Raw genomic sequence first — 22,307 nt, 5'->3', positions numbered from 1 at the left:
CCACCAAATTAAGAAGGCTAGAGTTCATTGTTATCCCCCAAACCTGAAGGAAATTAGGCCCCAACAAATTAGAGTTTTTATAAATTGAAACATGTGTTTGGGAAACACATGTTCACCATCAAGGGCTAAATTAACTGAGAGGACCTAGTTAAAGAGACACATTGCCCAGCTCACTAGGTTCCTGGTGTTCTGAGGGAGTAGAAGTGGAGAACCAGGAAGTCCTTCCTTTTGAAGAAACACTGCAGACTATGCTTCTGGAAAGCATGGGCAGAGCTGAGTGAAAAGCAGACTCCTGCCAGCCAAAGCTCAGAAGAATGGGCTCCCCCTGAACTGTCTGCGTCTATCCAGTGACAAACTGGGGAGTGTTGGTGGTACCTACAAGTCCATCCTAAGAAGGATGCGGACTCCTCTGGGATGGGCACAGGATTGTGGCCTGGGACAGAGGAAAAGCTGCTGCAGCCCTCAGAGTACCCGGATTTCAGTTCAAATGCCTATTGTGCATTAGGTGACCTTGGGGAAATCTCTCCAGTTCTTTGGGACTCGGTTTAATCCTATGTAAAATGAAGACCTCAAAGGTCTCTTCTAGATCTTCAATCCCATGAAATAAAGAATGCACGAATTGGGTTTCGCTGGAGTTGTGACTTGACCTTAGCTACAAAGAACTCCTAGTGCTGGAATGCTTTCCACCAACGCAGATCGCGACAACTCAAGGTCAGTTTCCAAGATGGTTGGGATCCCTGAGAGGTTGTCACTCGCCCGAGGTCACAGAGCTAGCAGTGTGGGAAGGAGGACGGAAACCTAGTTCTGTTAGCCAAGGCTGGCCCGCTCTCCCTTACACCAGCCGGCGTGGGTGGTGGGGAAAGAAGTGTGTGAGCGTGACTAGGGAGCAGACCAAGGTTCATCGCTCTTTCTTTTCCTCTCTCACACAGTCACAAGCCCACTGCTTATGTCGGTCCATCTCATCGCTCCGTGTCCCTTCTCATCCTGCCTCCCGTTCATCTCGGGGGTTCTCGGTCTCCTTTAACAATAGTAGGGTCTGAGATCGCTGCCGATCTTCCCCCTCGCAGACCGAGGTGGGGGTGGTCTGGGTAAGAGGCTCACAGGCAGGCCTGGGCTCTGATTGGGCTGACTAGGGATGGGGAGCTCTTCATGGGACGGGTTTGGGGCGGGCGTTGGCTCGGTTTCGCGAGGCGGGAAGAAGGCTGGGGCGTGCTCCTGGAGTTCTATGGGGTTCAGATGGGAGCGCTGAAGGATGGAGAAGAAGGAAGACGAAGGCTCGGGCGCTGAAATCGGGCCCCAGTGTGGGGCTCGGGCTCTTACCAGGTACAGAAGCAAGTTTTCAGGGGCCGAAAGGGGGCGAGATCTGAGCTTGGTGATTGCTTGGATTCACTGAACAGGGAGGGGATGGGATGGACGGAAGAGGAGGGCTCTGTGCTGGAGGCAAGGCGGGGTCCAGATGGGGACCCCGTAGGAGGCCGCTGTGTCCTGGACTGACGATGCTCCGGGATCCGGATGTAGGAATTCGGGTGGCTGGCGGCGGGGGGGGGCTGGGGGGGGGAAGGAGGGGCGATCCTAAAGAGACCGCAAGCGGGGAAGCTGGGTGGGGTGCAATGGGGTATTTGCCTTTAGCGGGATGCTGCGGGTTGTGGAGTGAAGGTCCGAGGGGGCGGGTCTAAGCTGAAGAGCTGGCGGCCGGCTTTGCCCCAAATGAGATGGGGGTGTGTGTGGCCTGGTGGGCCTCGGGAGGAGTGGGGCAGCTCCTGGCTTGGGGAGGAGATAGGGGAGCCTGTGAAGCTCTGATCTGGCTGCTGAAGGGCGTGGCCAGATGTGGGTCAGAGCTGAGGGGGAGTTGGTCCCTTGGGGCGGGGCCCTCTAGGGATGCAGGGCGGCGGGGTGTGTGTGTGTCGGGGGGGGGGGGGGCGGGGGGAACCTTGGAGGGGCCGGGCTGCGCTTTGGACGCGGCGGTGGTCCCATAGGAATGCTGCGAGGTGGGGCCAGACCGGGGGTCGGGGGAAGGCATCTTAGGGGGCGGGTTTCGTGGTGGCGGGGGTTGGGGGAAGGAGGCACCTTTTCTGGGATGCTGCGGGACGTGGTCCCATTGGGAAGAAAGGACGGTGAAGGGGCGGGATCCGTGCTGGGGGCGGGCACTGGCTTGCGGCGGGCGGGATCTGGCTCCCTCGGGGCTGAGGCGGGGAGCCCGCGAGGGGTGGGCCGGGCTGGCCCCGCCAGGCACTGGTTCAGAGGCGGGGTCGGCCCGGGGCTGGAGCAGGAAGCCGGAAGCTGGGGCTGCCGCTCCGGAGATATGGCCGGGATTAAAGGTACCCTCCTACCCTCCCCAGTCCCCATCGCGATCTCTGCGGGGGGCCAGGCCCAGCGGCTGGGGCCGCCGTCCCGTCGCCGCCCGCGTCTGATCCGGGAGTCTTCCCTGCCGGCCCCCCCACCCCCCGGCCTCCTCTCCCCCGCGACTGACCGCGTCTCTCTCCGCCCCCGGGAGCGGTCCTTCCTCCCCATCGTCATCTTTTCCTTTTCCACGTCCTGGCCCCGGGACACGTAGTCTAGCTGGCGGTGCAGCTCCTTGCCCGGGAGTCCTGGGGGTAGGCTGAGGTGGGGGGCAGGAATTGTCCAGGGGCTGGAGGGAAAGAGCCCAGCTTGGTAGTCGGGACGCTGACCAGGGCGCTCCATGCCCCTTAGCCTGGGGGTGGGTCGGTGGAACCACTGGTGGATTTGGACTTCCCGTGCCGACACTCCTATTTCCTGCCTGTGGAACCCCGAGCATGCCGTTCACTTCCCTGGGCCTCAGTTTCCTTGTGTGTAAAACGAGGGCTTAGACTATGTGGAGTCTAAGGTCCCTTCGACCTCTCAGTCAAAGTCTATGGTCCTATGGGATAGGGCCCGGACTTGTGGTTTCCTTTACCGACGGAACTCTTGATAAAGAAAGCCCCTTTGCTAACGCAGTCTCACCTTCTGGCCAGTTGATATTTTAGAGTCGTCACCCTAGAGCAAAGCTTCTTAAACTGGGGGTCGAAAAAATTTGGCAACAGTAAAAGGTTATGGATTCCTATTTGATATCGGGGTCGAGTAAAAATTGATGAGACGAAAAGGGGTCTCAAGTGGAAAAAGTTTAAGAAGCCCTGCACTAGAGAACTAAGAGGTGACTTGTAGACCCGTCGTGTTCGCCTCTTTGTGACCCTATTTGGAGTTTTCTTGACAGAGATACTAGAGTGGTTGGCCATTGCCTTCTCCAGTTCATTTCACAGATGAGGAAACTGAGACAAACAGGGTTAAGTGACTTGCCCAGGATCGCACAGCCAGTAAGTGTCGGAGACTGGATGAACTCAAGTATTTGGTGGGGAGGTCAGCCATGTGGTTCTGGTTCATTGGATTGAGTACTGACCCTGAAGTCAGGAAGATTCATCTTCCTGAGTTCAAATACTCTAGTATTTCTTCCAAGAATACCCCGAATGGGGTCACAAAGAGTTGGACTCAACAACAAATTCCTGATGATACTTAAAGCGAAGTTTTTCTAAGTCTGAGCCAGTCTCTCTAACCATTATCCTACATTGCTTCTCAAGCTAAAACCGTACAATATAATATTGATAGCTCACATTTACATAATAATTTAAGATTTATAAAGAACTTTCTTTACATATATTACCACGTACAAATATCTATAAATATAATCCTGTTGATGGGCTATAGGCTGCTGTCCATAGACCATCTGCACTAAATTCTGGGAAGCTTATCCCCAAGCTTGCTTCAGGGTGATCAGTTTTGTGACTGTAACTCTTAAAAATTGTGTGGGCAGAGTCTGAGGGCTGCTATATATGCTGGTGGAGGGACTATTTGAACTGAAAGGAGATAGAAAATGAAGGTTGTGGATACCCATGCATGATGAGGTCTGCTTGTCCCAAGGCAGAAGTCTGGAGGTTTGTGTTCCACTAGATACTGGTCCATATTAGCTTCTGGGTTGCTTTTAATTTTTAATATCACTTTGTCAGTTCTGTGTTCTTGGACTGTTCCCAATGTCAAATGTGAGCCAAAAGCAACTGACATAGGAAAAAGAATCCTTTACAGCTCCTTCCCTCCCAATCCTCTGTAACTCTTGTTCAGACTCAAAACACAGACATCAAGAGAGCACGCAGGAGGTGCTGTGGGAGGGAAGGAGAATAAAGCTTGAGGGAGCTTTGGAGTGGTTCCATTGGAATGGCTTCCTGGATGAGAGAGGACTGGGGAGGGGGAGCCACAAAAAGATGAAAAATACGAAGGGGCAATTGTCTTTCCATGTAAATGGAGCCTTGCCAGCGTTGGCTTCTAAGTCTAGAGCTGGAATCCACTTCAGAGACTATTATCTAGGTCAGCCTTCCTCATTTTACAGGTAAAGACATCGAGTTCCAAAGAGGTCTAGAGACTTGTCCAAGGCCCCAGAGGGACTAAGTGGTTGGGATCATAGATTTGGACCAGGGTCCCACAACCACAAAATAACAATTAAGGTAGCATTTGAACTTCAAAGCCTGTGTGCTTCCCACTGTACCATACAGCCTGTTAATTAGCACACACATCATTAGTAACTGTGACATTTATGTAGCACTCAAGTCCCAACTTCTCTCTGGGAAACCTGGCCCTAGTTTTGCATCAGTTGGGAACTTTCTCCACTTCAGTCTGTCTGTAACAGGGAGATGTAGAACATTAGGACAATAAGAAGCAGAGTGACTTAGTGCTGTTGGTCCCACAGTCAGTATCATGCATGTCAAGGAAGGCCTTGGGCACATTTAGAGAATGCTAGGCTAGTATGATACCCCTTGTTTGTTTTAAATGGTCACACAGTGCTTGGCACATAGTAGGCACTTAAATTCTGGTTGATTTTCTTCAATGACTTTCTTCATAGTCCTTTGGGTTTTGTTTTTTTTTCAGTTTTTATTTTGAAATACACACCTTTTATTACATTGTGCTGAAACTATTTTTTCTACCCTTTATCAACTTTTAAAAACCATTTAAATTGAAACTTTAGGACTGAAAGTATGCTAGAAACCTCATGTGTGCAACAGCGTCATGTGGTGGGAAATGTCTATCATTTGGAATCTGAGGACCTTGGTTCAAATCCTAACCCTGCCTCATCTATGAAATGAGAGGATTGGATTTATCTAGCAATTTCTCAACTCAAAGGTCCTAAGATCTTTTGGGAGATTAAGTCATCCTTTCTTAGCCCCTTTGACTGGGGGAGTCAATCAATCAATCAGTAAACATTTATTAAGCACTTATTATGTGCTAGGCTCAGTGCTAAGTGCTAGGAATACAAAAAGAAGCAAAGGACAGTCTGCTTTCAAGTAGCCTACAGTCTAACAGGGGAGATGATGACATGCAAGCAAATATATACGAAGCAAGTTACATACAGGATGAACAGGAAATAATTTAAGAAGGAAAGGCACTGGAATTGAGGCTTTGGGGCAGGTATCCTCTAGGCAAGTCAAGAATCCTAATTTAATTAGCATCAGCAGATGGGCAGGGTTGTCAGGTGGCTAGAAACCTTACAGAACAAACGGGAGAATCACATAAGGGTTTTACATATCTTGGGACAAGAAGCAAAAGGAGCCTGTTTGGTGAGGCTGCTTGGCCACCTTCCAGGCTTGGGAGGTTGAGTAATAAAGAGGAACAGGATGCCCAGTGATTTGGGGGAGGGGGAACGAGAATGTCTTAACCCTGAGGTAATTTGTTAATCTTGGTGTCTAAGTGTTTTTTTTTTTTTTTCCCTCTTTAGTTAATCTCATCCAACCTTGGTAGGACTGGAGATATCTATTAATCTCATCACATTCATATGCCTTGGTGGGATCAGAGATCTAAGCTAGTGGAGGCCCTGACTGAGAAAGAAAAAAGAATGTGGACTGAGAGTCTGTCTTTGTTCTGCCCAAGCCTGTAGTTCCCTTTCTTTGACTAGAAATAATAACCCTAACCGCATAATAACCGGACTTCATAACAACCAGAAATAGTGATCCTAAGGCTAGAGAAAATGTTTACTCCAAACTCACAGCACACAGGTTTCAGCCTCTATGTTTTCATCTATGAAATGGGCTTTTCCCATTCTAATTAGGGTTTTCCAATTGTCATGGCCATGAATTCAGAGCTAAACTGGCTTCTGGTATGTACAGATTAGGTCATTGATTTTGGACTGGGATCTAAACCTAATGCTGACTCAAATCCAGCTTGCTTTCAACTGGGTCATGCTAATGGTGGCCATTGAAGGACAAGATTAGCTAAATGGAGCATCTTAATAAATATTGGCCACGGGGCAATTTGGTTTGGTTTGGGTTCTGGCCACCAGCACTGTTAAGTAGCAAGAGGTCGGAACCATGAGAAGTATGAGGGTAGCCCCCAGATGGAGAATCAGAGATCCTAGGAATATTAAAATAGATGCATTACATGATGAAAAAGGGCTGTTCTTGGAAATCACACAGTTGCCCTCATACTTGTTATCTGATGCTAGTGAGAAAATGAAAATGATTCTGATTCCATTTTGGAATTGATTCTATCCTGTATCACCCCCTGTATTTTGAAAAATTGCCTAAACCATGTTTGTTTTTTGTCTTTTGTCTCTGAGTTAAGTTCAGAAGGGCAGCTTTCCTCTCTGAGCTAAGTTGTCCCATAAATCAGCCTAATTCATAGAAATATATTGTCTCTACACATCTTATTGCCCATGGACAATTAAGAGAGACCTGTTATCTCACTAACAAGCTTTGCAAAATGCTGAAGGGTGCCAAGACGTCTGCTATCTCTGCAATACCATTTTCCTTCAAGAAAGTCTGGACTGTTATCTGTGTAGGTGGATACCATGAATGAGCTTTCCCTAGCAACAAGATGGGAGGGGTTGTTGCTAGCCCTGCATTCCTGATTTCCTACCATTAATTGTTTTCCATCATCTATTGCACTTAAGACTTTGTAACCAATCCTTTTGTTGCTTCTTGTTCTTGATTCTCTTGTACTTCCCCAAACTAACTATATGAAGGCTGGTGAACCATACCTTGGGGTCTTTGGTCATTGAGAGAGGCCATTGACCCAGTTTTTGGAGAAGGAAATGGCAAACCAAGCCAGTTATCTTTGCCAAGAAAAGCTGAGATGGGGGTCAAAAAGAGTCAGAGATAACTTAAATGACTCAACAACAATTGACCCAATTCATTGGTTACTCCTAGCCTAACAAATGAATGGATTATGCTCAAGTCCTTGTCTCTCAGTTTACATTAATTTTCAAATGTAACAGTTGACCAATGGAGGGAAGTCACTAAGGATGCCTTTCCTAAGTCTCTATTTCCTTATTTGTAAAGTAGAAGGGAGCCCTAGATCAGAAGTATCAGACACACTGCTGCTGGTTGGCAGCCGGACCAGATTCAGATGTAATTGGGAAATGGTTAACAAAGTAAGTAAAAATGCAGTGGGACATAGAAAATGTTACTGTGTGGTTTTCTAATTCAGTATGAGGCTCCCAGGGTCCATTTGGATCCTGTCTGGCTGGTCCATTTCTATTGGAGCTTGATACCACTGCCTAAGATCTCCACAGGTCTCGGTAAATTTTTTAAAATCCAGCAATAGAGGCAGCTAGGTGGTGCAGTGGATAAAGCACTGGCCTTGGATTCAGGAGGACCTGAGTTCAAATCCAGCCTCAGACACTTGACACTTAGCTAGCCGTGTGACCCTGGGCAAGTCACTTAACCCTCATTGCCCTGCAAAAAAAAAAAAAAATCCAGCAATATCACTCTTAAAAAAAAATCAGGCCATAGCAAGGTCAGTTTGGTGTAGTGGACAGAGAGCCAGCTTTGGGGCCAGGAAGCCCTGGGTTAAAGTCCCGCCTTGGATACATAGTCTTCATGTGACCTTGAGATATAATTCAGCCTTGTTCTTTAGCACCTCTCTATAAGTTACAGAGCAGCTGCTATCTGCCTTGCTGGAAAAATTTCCTTATCTGGGACCTCCTTGTACCCATGAAACCATACATCAGGCCCTTTTCCCTAAAAATGTCTTGTAAAAATGCAAAAGGAACAAGTTGAGTCAGAAAATATAAACATTACGTTGGCTACAAATTGAATGAAACCAGCACATGTTAAAGCAGGACAGGAATTTTAGTTCATTAAAAGAAAGAAAATAATATTGATAAAACATAACCTTTCCAAATGGCACAAGAATAATGGTCTCATATATAACTATAACAGTATTTAAAAGAGAGATTAGAGGGGCAGCTAGGTGGCGCAGTGGAGAAAGCATCGGCCTTGGATTCAGGAGTACCTGAGTTCAAATCCAGCCTCAGACACTTGACACTTACTAGCTGTGTGACCCTGGGCAAGTCACTTAACTCCCATTGCCCCGCAAAAAAAAAAAAAAAAAAAAAGAGAGAGATTAGAAAAGCAAAGGAAAAAATAGACTATGGAAAACTTACTTTAAATTATAAGAAACTTTCTTATTAACTCAGTAGATTAGCACACATTGAGAACTTGCTATATTCTGTATACTTTGGGATGATGAGATCATTGATTTGGACCTGAAAAGAATCTAATGATAATAACTAGCACTTAGCTACCTCTTTAAAGTTTGCAAAGCTCTTTGCAAGAACTAGCTTATTTGATCCTCATGATAAACCTGGGAGGTAGGGGCTATTCCCATTTTACAGATGACTGCCTAGGATCACAGAGTGAGTGACTGAAACAGGACTTGCACTCAGGTCTTCATAATTCCAAATTCAGCATCTCTCCATTATACCACCTAGCCCCTCATTTTACTTTTAAAATTTTATTTTATTTAGTATTTTATCTTACCTGAATTATATGTTAAAAAAAATTTTGAGTTCCAAATTCTTTCTCTCCCTCCCCACTACCCCTCATTGAGAAGGCAAACAATCTGATATAGGTTATACATATGTAGCCATGCAAAACATAATTCCATATTTTTTTGTGTTTTAAAAGAAAAAAACAGACCAATAAAACCCCCCAAGAAAATAAAGTAAAAAAGCATGCTTCAATTTTTATTTAGCCTCCATCAGTTCTTTCTCTGGGCATGGGTAGATTTTTTCATCATAAATCCTTCAGAGTTAGGGCAGCTAGGTGGTGCAGTGGGTAGAGCACTGGCCCTGGATTCAGGAGGACCTGAGTTCAAATCCAGCCTCAGATACTTGACACTTACTAGCTGTGTGACCTTCGGCAAGTCACGTAACCCCAATTGTCTCACCAAAAAAAAAAAATTCTTCAGAGTTGTTTTGGATCATTTTATTGCGGAGAAGAGCTAAATGTAGCGCAGTTGATCATCACACAATGTTGCTGTTAGTGTGTACAGTGTTCTCCTGGTTCTGCTCACCTCACTTTGTATCAGTTAGTGTAAGTCTTTTCAGAGCATCCTGCTCAACATTTCTATGTAGTAGGTGAAAAAGGAGTTAACAGAAAAACCTAAAATGAGCTCTAAGAGGGATTCAGACCCCGGTTAATGGATAACTTACAAGTCAGGATGCTAAGTTCTCTTACCCATAGTAATCAGTACCCATAAAGGGAACAGAGGGAACTAGGCCACGAAGACCTTAAAGAAAATGACAGGCTATAGAAATTCAGACTAGAAATAAATGATAAGTGAAGATATTTTGCAACTAAGCATGGGAACCAGAAAGAGACATGCGCAGAAAAGGCCAAATTTGCCCCCAGATTCACCTTATGACACGTAAACCCCCCAAACACGCCTCCACTGAAAAAGGTACCTGCCTCGGGGGTTGGCTTAGGACCCCAGGAACTCCAAATTAGGATAAGCCCTCCCCGTACCTTCCAAAGGTGAAGAATATTATAATGAGTAGGACAGGCACTCCCCTGTACCTCCCTAAGGTAGAGATTATTATAATGACACTGATAATCAATTTATCCATACTATAAATATAACTATCTTTTCTTTAACTATTTGAGAAACACCTTTCCACTATTCTGGTTCTCTCCCTGTAGTCACTCACAGTATTGCAATAAAACTTGGGAAACTGAGTCACTGAGTCTTGTAATTCTTTTGGGATGACTCACGATCAATTTGACTCCAAATCCCATTACAATCATATACCACAGCTTGTTCAGTAATTTCCCAATTGATGTAGTCCCTTATTTTACAATTGAGGAACCTGAGACACAGAAATGTGAAGATTTTAGGGAATCCTTGAGTGGGAAAGTTCCTCAGGAGTTTTCTGGTCTGACCTGGACCTCAGCAAGAATTGTCTGTGAGTCAAAGCTCCTATTTCTATATGTATCCTCATGCCATTGTCCCAATTTTACAGATGGAAATACTGAGAAGTGAATCTGCTCAGAATGACCTCGCTAGTATGGGCTGCAGTTGTTGCTACATCCCACTGCAACCTCCAGGGAAAAGGAACTTATTCGATTTTCAGATAGCTCTCATTGCACATGAGGCTGAGGTGAGGAAGGAGAATTTTCTAGGCACAGGTTGGGTGCAGATGGGGGATGGAGTGTGGGACCTTCAGGAAAGTCCCCAAACCTTGCTGAGCTCAGTTTCCTCATTTGTTAAAAGAAAGGGCAGAACTCAAAGTCCCAGCTCTACATCAGTGTTCGAAAGGGCCTGTGGTATTTACAAGAAACGGCAAAGGGGATAGTTCTGAATGGAAAATCCTAAAGTAATGAAACAGAATCTGTTCTGGCCTTGCAAACTCTACTCTTTGTCTCTTTGCTCTCCCACAGCGCTCGTCCTTCTGTCCTTCAGTGGAGCCATTGGACTGACGTTTCTCATGTTGGGATGTGCCCTGGAGGATTATGGGTAAGCTGTTCTCCATCCTTCAGAAAGCTTCCTCATCTGCTCTCATCAGCTACATTGAAACAGTGGGTGGGTCAGGGCCATTTAGCTCTATTGGCCCAAGTTGGGCATTCCATTTGTGCCCAGGATTGTAGGATATCAAGGCAAAAGGGACCCCAGGAATTGGTCTGTGCCACTCTCCCCTCTCCTCTCCTGCCCAATTGCAAATAAGACATTGAGGTTTAGAGATGTTATAGAACAGGCATTTATTGAGCGTCTGTTATATGCCAGACGTTGTGCCCAGTTGTAATGTTACAAATATAGGCCATACGTGTCTCCTTCCTCAATCACATTCTAATGGGGGAGGAAACATGTAAATAACCTAATGTAAAGAAAATATGCTCACACATTTAAGAGAAAAGTAAGGGTCTGGCAGGGGCCCAGGAAAGGCTGCACAGAAAAGGCAGGCTTTGAGCTGAAACTTGAAGGGAACTGTAGCATGGATTGGCAGAGGGAGGGAGGGCATTTCAGGTATGGGGCTCAGCCAGTGCAGAGGTCAGAGTCTGGAATGGGGTTATGTATGTGAGGAACAGCAAAAGAAGAGGCTTGGTATGGGTCAAGCAGGTAGTGAGTATCAGACCATTGGGACTAATTCTGCACCCGTGTGTGTGTGTGTGTGTGTGTGTGTGTGTGTGTGTGTGTGTGTGTGTGTGTGTGTTTTCACCCATCTGGGCTCTATTAGCTTTGTATAAGAGAAAGTTTAATTCTGTTAGAGAAAGGATGAATGAATGGGTGGGCATTAATTCACATAGGAGAAAGGTGACTTCTCTATTTTATCTGATAACTTCCTAATTCCAAGAAGCCATCTCACAAATCATTGCAAGGCAAGGAACCTCATACAATGCCCCGAGTCCTGTGGCCCACTCCCCCAACCCCTAAGTAAATAAAAACTTTGGGTACCTAAAGACAAACCATCACTGCTTCTTTTTTTTTTTTTTTTTTTGCTTGGTGCAATGGGGGTTAAGTGACTTGCCCAGGATCACACAGCTAGTAAGTGTTAAGTGTCTGAGGCCGGATTTGAACTCAGGTACTCCTGAATCCAGGGCCGGTGCTTTATCCACTGTGCCACCTAGCCGCCCCTGTCACTGCTTCTTAAAATGAACATATCCTACCTATCTGATTCAGGGCATACTCCCAATATATGTAGGAGGTGACAGGTTTGGGAGGAGTTTTCATTGTATTTCAATTTCTGGAGAAAGGCAGCATGCATGTTATCAGGGTTGGAGAACAGGTTTTGTGGGCAGGAATTAATGCATCAAAATGAATGATTGAAAAAGCATTTATCATGGATTTATTGTGCTGTTTGCTGGAGATACAAATATAAAATACAGCCCCTTGCCTTCAGGGAACTTAATTCTATTAGGGAAGAAAGTACCTATAGGGAAATGGAGTCCGGAGAGGTGTGTTTTGGTTTGTAAAATAAGGTTTGGTGAATGGAATCATGGGGTGTAGACTGAGAGATTGAACCCTTTCTAGTAGCTCTGGTAGTATTGATTTCATCATGGTTCCTGAGCAGGAAAGTTGGGTGATGGTGGTGGGGAAGGGGATGCCCACCCAGCAGCAGGGCAGAAATGAAAAGGTGGCCACGTGGCTGGAACCATCTTGGATGCAGCAAGAATGCCCTGAAAGGCACTCACAAGTCAAGCAGTGAAGAGCCTGGGAGGTAAAAGGGTCAAGTGCTTCCAGGCAGGCTGGAAGGTGAGACCCCCTGGATCCATAGCCTGCCTCTGACTGATGTTGACTGTGTGTCATTTAACTCCTCAACACTAAGGAAACCCCTTGAGCCACTTAGGTTATAGAGCTGTTACTGCTCTGAATTGGTAGTGGGAGGACATTGGTAGAGACTTTCCTCCATGGGAGTTCCTTACACTGGCGAAATTATGGGGCTGATCTAGAAGATGAAAATCTGAGCCTCTTCCTACTTCAATTTGTGGAGCTGCCATTTATCTTCCTAAGCTCTTCCTAAGTCTGATTGTCTTGTACTTAAGAACCTTCAATGACTCCCTATTCCTTATAAGTCAAACTACAAACTTCTCAGCCTCTTTTTCAAGGCTCTGTAGAGTCTGGTTCCAGCCTTCTTTTCTAGCCTTATGTCAAGTAACTCAATTCAATTCAATCCATATTCATTAAGTGTCTACTATGTGCTGTTTTAAGCCTTGGGGATACAAAAAAGAAAGACCATCCCTGCCCAAAAGGAGCTTACAATCTAATGGAGGAGGACAGTACACAAAAGGAGACTGAAAAGCAGGGCAAGGGGGCCCAGGAAAGTTTGAGTTCATGATGGTTGGTAGAGTCACCAAGCTGAACTGCTAATGGAGGATGGAGAAGTTCTGGGAACGTCTGGGAACCTGGGAAGTTCTGAAAGTTCTGAGCCCTCTCTAAAAGGATGGTTTTGGGAGGAGTTTCTTGCTACCCCCTTCTAGCTGTCCAATCAATCAGAGGAAGCTGAAGGAGCTAAGAAGCTTGTTGAGTATCCAAAAGCTGAGTCAATGTGCTTGGTGATGATATTTCAGGTGATCAACCTACCTTGGGGGAGGCTGGACCTTCCCAAGCAGAGCTGCTGCTGCTGCTGCGGAGTTATTCCCCATTAGGACTCTATGTTCCAGCCAAACAGGACAGCTAACTATGCCCAGAGCTCTCCCACCTCATTTGCATAAGCCATATCCTGTGCCCAGAACATACAACCTGCTCATCTCCATCTCAGAATATTGTGTTTTCTTCAAAGTTTAGCCTCAGGCATCATTTCCCTGAAGTCTTCCCTTGTTCCCTCCATTGTTAATGCCATCTCTTATTTTGAATGGCTTTGTATTGACTAATCTGGGTATATTTTTAGCTTCCAGGAAAATATAAGTTCCCCCAGGGCAGGAATTATTCCATATTTTGCCTTTGCATCCCCAGAATTTAGCCTTTTACAAAGTTGCTTAACAGATGACGGTTAGATTGAATGGAATTGAAAATCATTGTTACTGAAGTAACATCAGGAATGGAATCTTGTTGCTTTTTCACATGTCAACAGTTAACCAAGGAGGCAGGTAGGTGGAGCAGTGGATAAAGCACAGGCCCTGGAGTCAGGAGGACCTGAATTCAAATATGGCCTCAGACACTTGACAATTACTAGCTGTGTGACCCTGGGCAAGTCACTTAACCCCAATTGCCTCACAAAAACAAAACAACAACAACAACAACAACAAAAAAAAACAGTTAACCAAGGAGATGTCGCACATGCTTCTAAGTCTATAAAACATAGACATGAAGTCATCGGGAAGGATGTCCTGTGGACTCTGAGCTTGAGAAGAGTTTTGATGGAAAGTAGGGATTTTAAGAAGCACAGGCCATGGAGGTGGGAAGTAGCATAGCATGGATGAGGCAGTGCCAGAAGGCCAGTTTGTCTGGACTGCTGTGAGTGAAGGTGAAATAGCTCAAGATAAGCCCTGGAAGGTAGATTAGGGCTCAGCCGTGAAGGGCTCCACATGCCAGACAGAGAAGGTTGTGTTGGAGCCTGAGTTTATTGAGTAAGGGAGTAGCATGATCATACATCAAGCATAATTACTGAGAAAAGATTTCATATTTAGAGCCCTTAAATATTTGCAAAGTGCCATTCATGTGTTATCTCATTTGATTCCTGTGAAGGAGATGCAATATTATCCCCATTTCACAGATGAGGAAAGTGAGGAAGACAAGTTAAATAACCTGTTAGGGGGTGATACAACTAGCAAGAGGCCAGATTGAAACTGAGGCCTTCCTTACGCCAAGGCCAGAGCTTCCTCCCTGTTCCATGTGTCTCAGGGAGGGGAGCTTGTCAAATAGCTGGTTAACTTAACTGGGATTTGAACAGAGCCCAAGTGTGGGGCTCCTTCCATTGCCCTGGGCTGCCTCTACACCATTTTATCTGGCAAGGTCCCCTCCAACTGAGAGGTGCTGAGGACTTGGGGTGCCACTGGTTTCCCCCGGGTCAGCTTTGACTCTTCATTGTTCCTCCCGCTTCCCCGACAGAGTGTACTGGCCTCTCTTCGTGCTCATGTTCCATGTGATCTCCCCCATCCCTCACTTCATTGCCAAGAGAATCACAGATGACTCGGACGCCTCCAGCAGCGCCTGTCAGGAACTGGCGTACTTTTTAACGACAGGGATCGTTGTGTCTGCTTTTGGACTTCCTATCATCCTTGCAAGAGTTTCTGTGGTAAGAGATATTTTGGGTGTGTTCGTCTGCTTGTTTGTGAGATCATGTCCACGCCTGGGACTGGAAGCCCTGGAGTCAGGGGGCCTGGCTTGGAATCCTGCCACTTAAGCTTGTGTGACCTCAGGAAGTCACTCCTCAGGGTCTCATCTGTAAAATGAGGAAATCGGACCAAATGGCCTTGGAGATCTCTGCCAGCAGGAGGTCTGCGTCTGTCGTCCACAAGCTTCATTTTGCCTTTAATCTTCAGGGCCAGATCTATTTGTCTGTCCGTGTATCTATCCATGTACCTCCACCTATCTATCGATGTCCATCCATCCATCCTTCCATCTGTCTATCCATATCTATCCATCAGTTTCTTTCTCTCTATATATATATCCTTCCGGTCTATCCACTCATCATCCTTCCATATTTTATTCCCTAGTCCTTGTTCGTAAGTCAGCCAATCAGAGGCACTCCCAGAATCCTTTCTGACCTTGACTTTGCTTCTCCTGTAGTCCTTAGTCATACCACATTACTTCCTCTTTGAATTTTTATAAAAAATAGTAGTAGACAGATCATAGGATCATAAATTCAGAACAGGAAGGGATCTCAGAGCCCATCTAGGCCAACACTTCATTTTACAGACGAGGAAACTGAGGCCAAGAGTAACTTTCCTAAGGTCACAGAGAAAGTAAACATCAGTCAGCACCGAAATTTGAACCCAGGTCCTCTGACTCCAAGTCCAGCCCCCTTTCCTCTGTACTACAATATGGAAATACTAGATGATGTTCACATTGTACTTTTGGAGTTGCGTTCTGCTTTATAAACTGTCTCCCATTTATTTTCCCAACATGCTATTGTTTAGCCTTTTGTGGAGATGAGGCCTTTTAGGCTGATCAGACATTGTGACTTTTTTTTTTTTTTTTTGGTGAGGCAATTGGGGTTAAGTGACTTGCCCAGGGTCAAACAGCTAGTAAGTGTCAAGGGTCGGAGGCCAGATTTGAACTCAGGTCCTCCTGAATCCAGGGCCGATGCTCTATCCACTGTGCCACCTAGCTGCCCCCAAGTGAATTTTTTAGGAGAGATTTGTCTATATTGGAAGGCCTCTTGTCTATGGAGGGATCACTCAGTTCACCCATTGAAAAGGGTGTACACACTGAATAGATAGACCAAGGCTGGGACTGGTCTGGTGGCCCTTTTATATTTTAATATAGCCTGCCTCCAAATTTAAGTAACCAGCTAGATGAATTGCTGCTCAGTGGACTTGTCCAAAAGGCATAAAAACCTGAAGAAGTATCCACATGGTCTCTCTTTTTTGGACAATGAGAGGTTAAGGAGCCATTTTTGTCAATCTCTTACAAGTCGTGACTGATAAAATTGATTATAATTTACCCAGAATTTTGTCTCTCATAATTATGTTGTCACACTACCTTAAGCACGGGAAGACGTCCCCCTGGCAGAATGAACTGAAGCAGATGCTGTGGAGTGCTCAGAGTGTGGTCAGAAATAGAAGATCCCAAGGTCATCTATTGCGTCCTGAGCCATCACCCGTCATCTTGACTTTGTCGTCTTGCCACTGGACTTTGATGACTCCTGAGGAAGGAGTGAGGCTAACAATTTTTTGCAACTATGCCTCACTTAATTGCAGTTCATGCACGAGTTAGGACCATCCCTGGGTGATAGACAAAAAATAATAGAAAACAAAAGCAACATAGCAGCATGGTGGTAACATTAGATATGTTGAGTTTAACTTGGGAGAGCCATCTTGTTTCTTGGATTTGAAATTAGGTAACAGCAGAATAGTGACCCTTCTCCAAATAGTGAGCCTTCCAGTTCTTGAGGGAAGAAGAATCCATCATTTCCCAAGACAACCCACGTCTGCAGTCACTTTTTAAGTGTGCCAAGCACCTTGATAAGCATTGGGCAGAGAGCATTCTCTTCCCTCAAGGAGCTTGTTATTGATCAGTTGTATCCAACTTTTTTGGTATTTTCATGACAAAGATACTGGAGTGGTTTTCCATTCCTTCTCCAGCTCATTTTATTGGTTAGGAGACTGAGGCAAACAAGGTTAAGTGACTTGCCTAGGGTCTCACAACTATTAAGTGTCTGAGGCCAGATTTGAACTCAGGAAGATGAGTCTTCCTGACTCCAGGCTTGGTTCTCTGTCCACTGTGCCCCCTAACTGCCCTTCAAGGAACTCACAGTCTAATGGGGGGACCAGATGCAAATAAAGATGTACATAGAAGATATATACACAATAAATGTACACTAATATCTGAAGGCATTCATTGTTAAGAGGCTCTTTGTCACATTAAATCTGAATCCATCTCTTTGTTACAATCAGTGAAACATTCTAATGGGAAAGTCATTCTCTCCCATTATAATAGGGAGTCTTTTAGACACTTGGTCACAGCTATCTCTTCCCTCCCCAGTTTTTTCTTCAGGGTAAACCTTGTTTATTGAACTGATTACATTCTGTTAGAGGTTCAAAACAGGATTAGTCTCTGTGTCTCAAAAAGGACAAAAACCCAAATCCAGAACTATTACATTTCAGAGATGGAGGTAGAAGGGGGAGGACCATGTTTGCAATAGTCCCCTGAATTTTGGCCTTTTATTCACCTCTAGCCTCACAATTTCACTTCAGTTAAGAGAAATTATTTTGGAAATAATGCAGTTCTCCACAGCATTTCCCCTGTATTATTCTATACCATCTCTTCTTAAATTTCCCTTTAAGGATTTCCCTTTCTCCCCTTCTTACAATGAACATTGCATAATGTCTTGCGATCTTTTGCATGGTATGGTGGAAAGAACATTAGATTTAGAGTCAAAGGACCTGAATTAAAATCCTGATTTTATCACTTATTGTCTGTTGACCTTGGGAAAATCATGACACCTCTCTGAGCATCAGTTTTCCTCATCTGTGGCACAATGGTTGTAGTGCTGAACTTAGAGTCAGGAAGACTCATCTTCCTGGGTTCAAATCTGACCTCAGACACTAGCTGTGTGACCCTAGGCAAGCCTCAGTTTCCACATCTGTAAAATGAGCTGGCAAAGGAAATGGCAAACCACACCACAGGAAAATCCCAAATGGGGCCATTAAGAGTCAGACCCAGCTAAAAATGACAATAAAAAAGGCGAAATACACAGAATATAAATTTGCTCTGATTAGTAGTGTTTTTTCTTTCTTACACAACTAGTGCCTAGAATAGTGCCTGGCGCTTATCAGGCACTTAACATATGCTTGTTGCATGAACTGACTTTGGGACCGTAGAGGTTTCCCTTAGCTCTAAACTGTTGACCCTTTTGTCCTGTGTTGGCTGCATCTGAGCCAAATTTTCCACTTTTCTAATGAAGGGGTCCTGAAGTTGGTGTGCACAAATGTAAAACCTTTTTTGGGTGTAACTGTATTTCGATATAATTTGCTTTCTTTGCAATTCTCTGTGTTTTATTTTATGCATTTAAAAATGGAATCCTGGGAAGGGGTCCCTAATCTTCATGCTGCTTACCCAATCTAGCTCTAGCAGCTAAAACACTGATGTCCACTAGAGGGCTCTCTCATCTCTCTGTGTGCCTACTATGTTTGGTCTACTGCTCCCCAACTCCAGAAAGCTATTTGCCTGTGTATCACAAATGATTATTGTTGACATTGTTTTCATGAAAAACCAATCTCCCATCCTGATTCAGAGTTCTGAGTACACAAAATGGTGATAGGCCTCATTTATCGTTCTGTTACATTTTGTTAAGTTAGAGCAACCCTCCTCTTTGTGGGGGGGAGAGTAGATTGGAGAAATGTGCCTAATGGGGAAAACATTGAGGCTGGTATCAGGCTTAATTAGCAGCCATTTCAGTAGTAATTAGTCTAACAGCTCCATAGTTCAGCCTATGGCTTATTAAACCTTTTAGCATCTGCATGCAGTATTTTGTTTGATGTTCTTAATGAGTAAAAATCACAAAGATTTGGTAAATAGTGGCCTGCGGATAAAATCAAGGCTGATGTAATGGTCTTTCTTTTCTTGCATTTCAGATCAAGTGGGGAGCCTGCGGCCTGGTGTTAGCGGGCAATGCGGTCATTTTTGCCACCATTCAAGGCTTCTTCTTTGTATTTGGGAGAGGGGATGACTTCAGCTGGTAGCAGAGGGAGGATGTCGGAGGGACACCACTTTGGACTCGTACTCCATGAATTCCTCTCAATTGTTTGAATCGTGAGGTGTGACGTCATATCACCTTCCCACATTTTCATGTGCCTTTTTTATATCTGGGTAACACAGTTTACTAAGAGGATATACCAGCAACTTAAACAGTTCTCTTACCAGCAGATAGTTCTTTCCCCATATTCATTTCTATTCTATTTCTGTATTTAGCTTCCTTTTGTTTCCACTCATTTTCCAGGTTGAGTTGTGTGTGTGTGTGTGTGTGTGTGTGTGCGTGTGTGTGTGTGTGTGTGTGTGCATGTGTGTGTGTGTTGTTTTAAAATTTATTTATGACAACTCTGCAATCTGTTAGTGCTTACCAGTGCCACAAAGCTGGGCACATATGCCTAGGGAAATTGCAGATGGTGCTTGAGCTGGAGACAGTTAGAAACTGCTTGGGAGCACCATACCAAGGGAGTGCTGTGAAGGGAGTTGGCATGCCCAGCATCCAGTCCCATGTTAGGTGCTTAATTCATGTTAATTGCATGCAGAGGAATTGAATTGATCGCTAAGGTCCCTCATACCATCTAGCTGTGAAGTATGGAGGTGGTGAATTCTTCAGAGCAGGGTAACTTCACCTGAGTCTACAGCTGAGGATAGATTTCTGGGGATTTGGGAATTTAGATGGGAAAAAATTTTTTAAAAGTTAGGTCTCCATTTTGACTGACCTTTGGTTTCCTCTGTCATTCTGTGTGTTTTGTTTGATTCTGGGAAAGGGTCCCCAGGCTTGGCCTGATTGGCCAAGGGAGAGGTCTGTGACACCAAGGCTGAGAACCCTGGCGTTAGAGTCCCAGTGAGTGCAGTGCAGTGGACAGTGGGCCAGCCTTGGTGTCCGGGAGATCTAGCTTCATGTCCTTCCTCTGGATACATTCTAACTGTGAGGCTCGAGGAAATCACTCCATTTCTCATGGCCCCCAGGCAGTTCTCTAGGTCAGTTTCTAGGTAAATGGCTGATTTGCATCAGTGGAAGGAAATTTCCTTGGGGAATTTTCTACAGGATGAAATTATAGGCGTGGGCACCCCTTTCCCCCGAGTTATTTAGAAGGGGACTGTACTGGGAAGCAGGTGACCTGGGTTCTATTCCTGACTACGCGTTGTGACTTAAACTCTTTTGGCCTCAGTTGGCTTCCCTGTAAAATGGGGCTGATGCTCCCATAGCAGCTTGAAGGCAGACAGCTAGGCCATGTGCTTCTCATGGGGTCCCTTCCAGGTCTAGGGTTTGTGATGATGTTGTTCATAGTGCATTGCTCCTATGTTCCTCTTAATTAGTAAAGGAAGTTCCCAGTAGATGACCTTTCTCCCTATCCCTTCATTGGTGACTGGGTTCAAATCCCAGCTGTCATTTCCTGCTTGCATGACCTCATACAAGTCACTCCCCCTCCTCTGTGCATCAGTTTCCTTATCTGTAAAATGAAGGTGTCAGACTATATGACTTCAAAGGCCTCTTCCAGGTATAAGCCTTTATTCTAGAATTTAGGAACATTGATCATTTTAACACAGGCAGTGGTAGATGTGAGGACACAGGTCAGAAGCCCACCAGGGTCATTGGGGGCCCGAGAAGAAGCAGGCTAGAGTGAGCCCTTTTTCTAAAGGATGACTCGTTTCTTTCCTTCCTATCCCTAACCTTTGGTTTCTTGTTCTCCCTTATTAGCAGGGTCATCGGACAGAATTGAGCAGGGATTCTCATACACTTCAATTCTTCCTTTTGGGTCCATTTTCTTCTAATTCTCTTTGTTTTTCCTTATCAGCAGGGTCATTGGGCAGAGTTGAGCAGGGATTCTTTCTTTCCTACAGTTCTTTCTTTTGTGTTGATGTTCCTCTTTCTAGTTATTCCTTCACACCCTGTCCCCTTCTCCAGTGGGACAACGAGTACAGGATGCGGAAGGTCTCAGTCAGGGTGGACAAGCTGCTTCTTCATTTCACTAACCTGCCTGTGTAATTGAACAACCATTGTATTTTTTTTTTTTTTTGGTGAGGCAATTGGGGTTAAGTGACTTGCCCAGGGTCACACAGCTAGTAAGTATTAAGTGTCTGAGGCTGCATTTGAACTCAGTTACTCCTGAATCCAGGGCCGGTGCTTTATCCACTACGCCATCTAGCTGCCCCCACAACCATTGTATTTTATAAAATCTGTCTGTAGCACCGACTGACACCTTTATCAATTCCTGTAACATAGACTATATTGGATATAATCAACTGACTTTTCTGCCTTATGTTTATTTTACTTTTATGTACATCATTCTGAGTGGAATATAACCATTTTACAAAATCTGATTGGTGCGTGATAACTGGCTTTATTTTATAGATTGCAAAAATGTCCCTCTTGCGATCCATAATTTAAAAAAGTGACTCATGCTTTTAAAGTCTAACAAGACTCTGGAAGCTGGACACAACAATTATACCTCTTTTGTAGCTAACATTGAAGATAGTTCTTTTTCTGTGTGTGTGTGTGTGTGTGTGTGTGTGTGTGTGTGATATCATGTGCAACTTTCTATTTTCCATGTGTATTTAAATCAACAGTGGAAGAGTTTCCAATTTTTAGAGCACAGAATATGTATAAACAGGTTGTCATATTAAATAGTTAAATATTTTCCCTTTAATCATAGCAACATAATTCATTATGACTTCAGAAGATTTGATTTTGGAAAGAAAATGTGATTATATGGCTTGCTATCAGGAAGGGCTTGCTTCAAGGTTGGAGGCTCACCACCTCCGTCCGAGGAGGGTAGACTTTTGGCACTATAAAATTCTCCTGTAGAATCATGGATGCAGCCTTTGAGATATCTATTCAGATATAGCACTCCAGCAGGGGTAACTTTTTGTCCTTGGGGTTATTTAGCCTAATGTTTTGATGTTGACAGGTGAATAATTTATAACAGTGTCAACCCTAAAATGCCTCACCTTTTTAAGAGGGCCCACCCAACCACATCCTTGCTCTGTCGACACATTTTAAATGAGTTCAGAAATCTAAATAAAGGATGGCTCCATGGGGCCTCTGGACTGGTAGGAAGCCCTCCCAAGAACTCTGAATGATAGCAATGACTTAGAACTTGGAGATGTTTGAATGTATATGCTGCATTGTCCATTGCGGGCAGAATTTTCTCTGTTTGGCAAAAGCGCCAGAGACACGCTTGATATATGCATTTGGGGTC

At 44.9% G+C, this 22,307-nt stretch overlaps 1 protein-coding gene across 7 annotated transcripts in view; it reads left to right on the top strand.

Annotated features, from left to right (window-relative positions):
* The first annotated feature begins 1,219 nt into the window (after positions 1-1,219).
* Positions 1,220-22,307, top strand: part of LEPROT — a 31,171-nt gene continuing 10,083 nt past the window's right edge. Inside the window, exons 1-5 of one of the 7 annotated variants that reach the window (XM_044005130.1) lie at positions 1,220-1,323; positions 10,277-10,414; positions 10,695-10,770; positions 14,800-14,986; positions 16,402-16,993. In XM_044005130.1, the coding sequence (XP_043861065.1) occupies positions 10,742-10,770; positions 14,800-14,986; positions 16,402-16,629 (444 nt within the window). In that variant the 5' untranslated portion in view covers positions 1,220-1,323; positions 10,277-10,414; positions 10,695-10,741 and the 3' untranslated portion in view covers positions 16,630-16,993. Of the gene's footprint in view, positions 1,324-1,422; positions 1,515-2,182; positions 2,319-2,772; positions 3,312-10,276; positions 10,415-10,694; positions 10,771-14,799; positions 14,987-16,401; positions 16,994-18,989; positions 21,430-22,307 lie in introns of those variants that run through there. The other 6 variants (XM_044005129.1, XM_044005131.1, XM_044005132.1 and 3 more) reach the window with 6 other exon arrangements.

This window comes from Dromiciops gliroides, chromosome 4 (assembly GCF_019393635.1).
Source record: "Dromiciops gliroides isolate mDroGli1 chromosome 4, mDroGli1.pri, whole genome shotgun sequence".
NCBI classification, from domain to species: domain Eukaryota; kingdom Metazoa; phylum Chordata; class Mammalia; order Microbiotheria; family Microbiotheriidae; genus Dromiciops; species Dromiciops gliroides.
The sequence above is the reverse complement of the archived record's forward strand: the minus strand, read 5'-3'. Positions and strand labels throughout refer to the sequence as shown.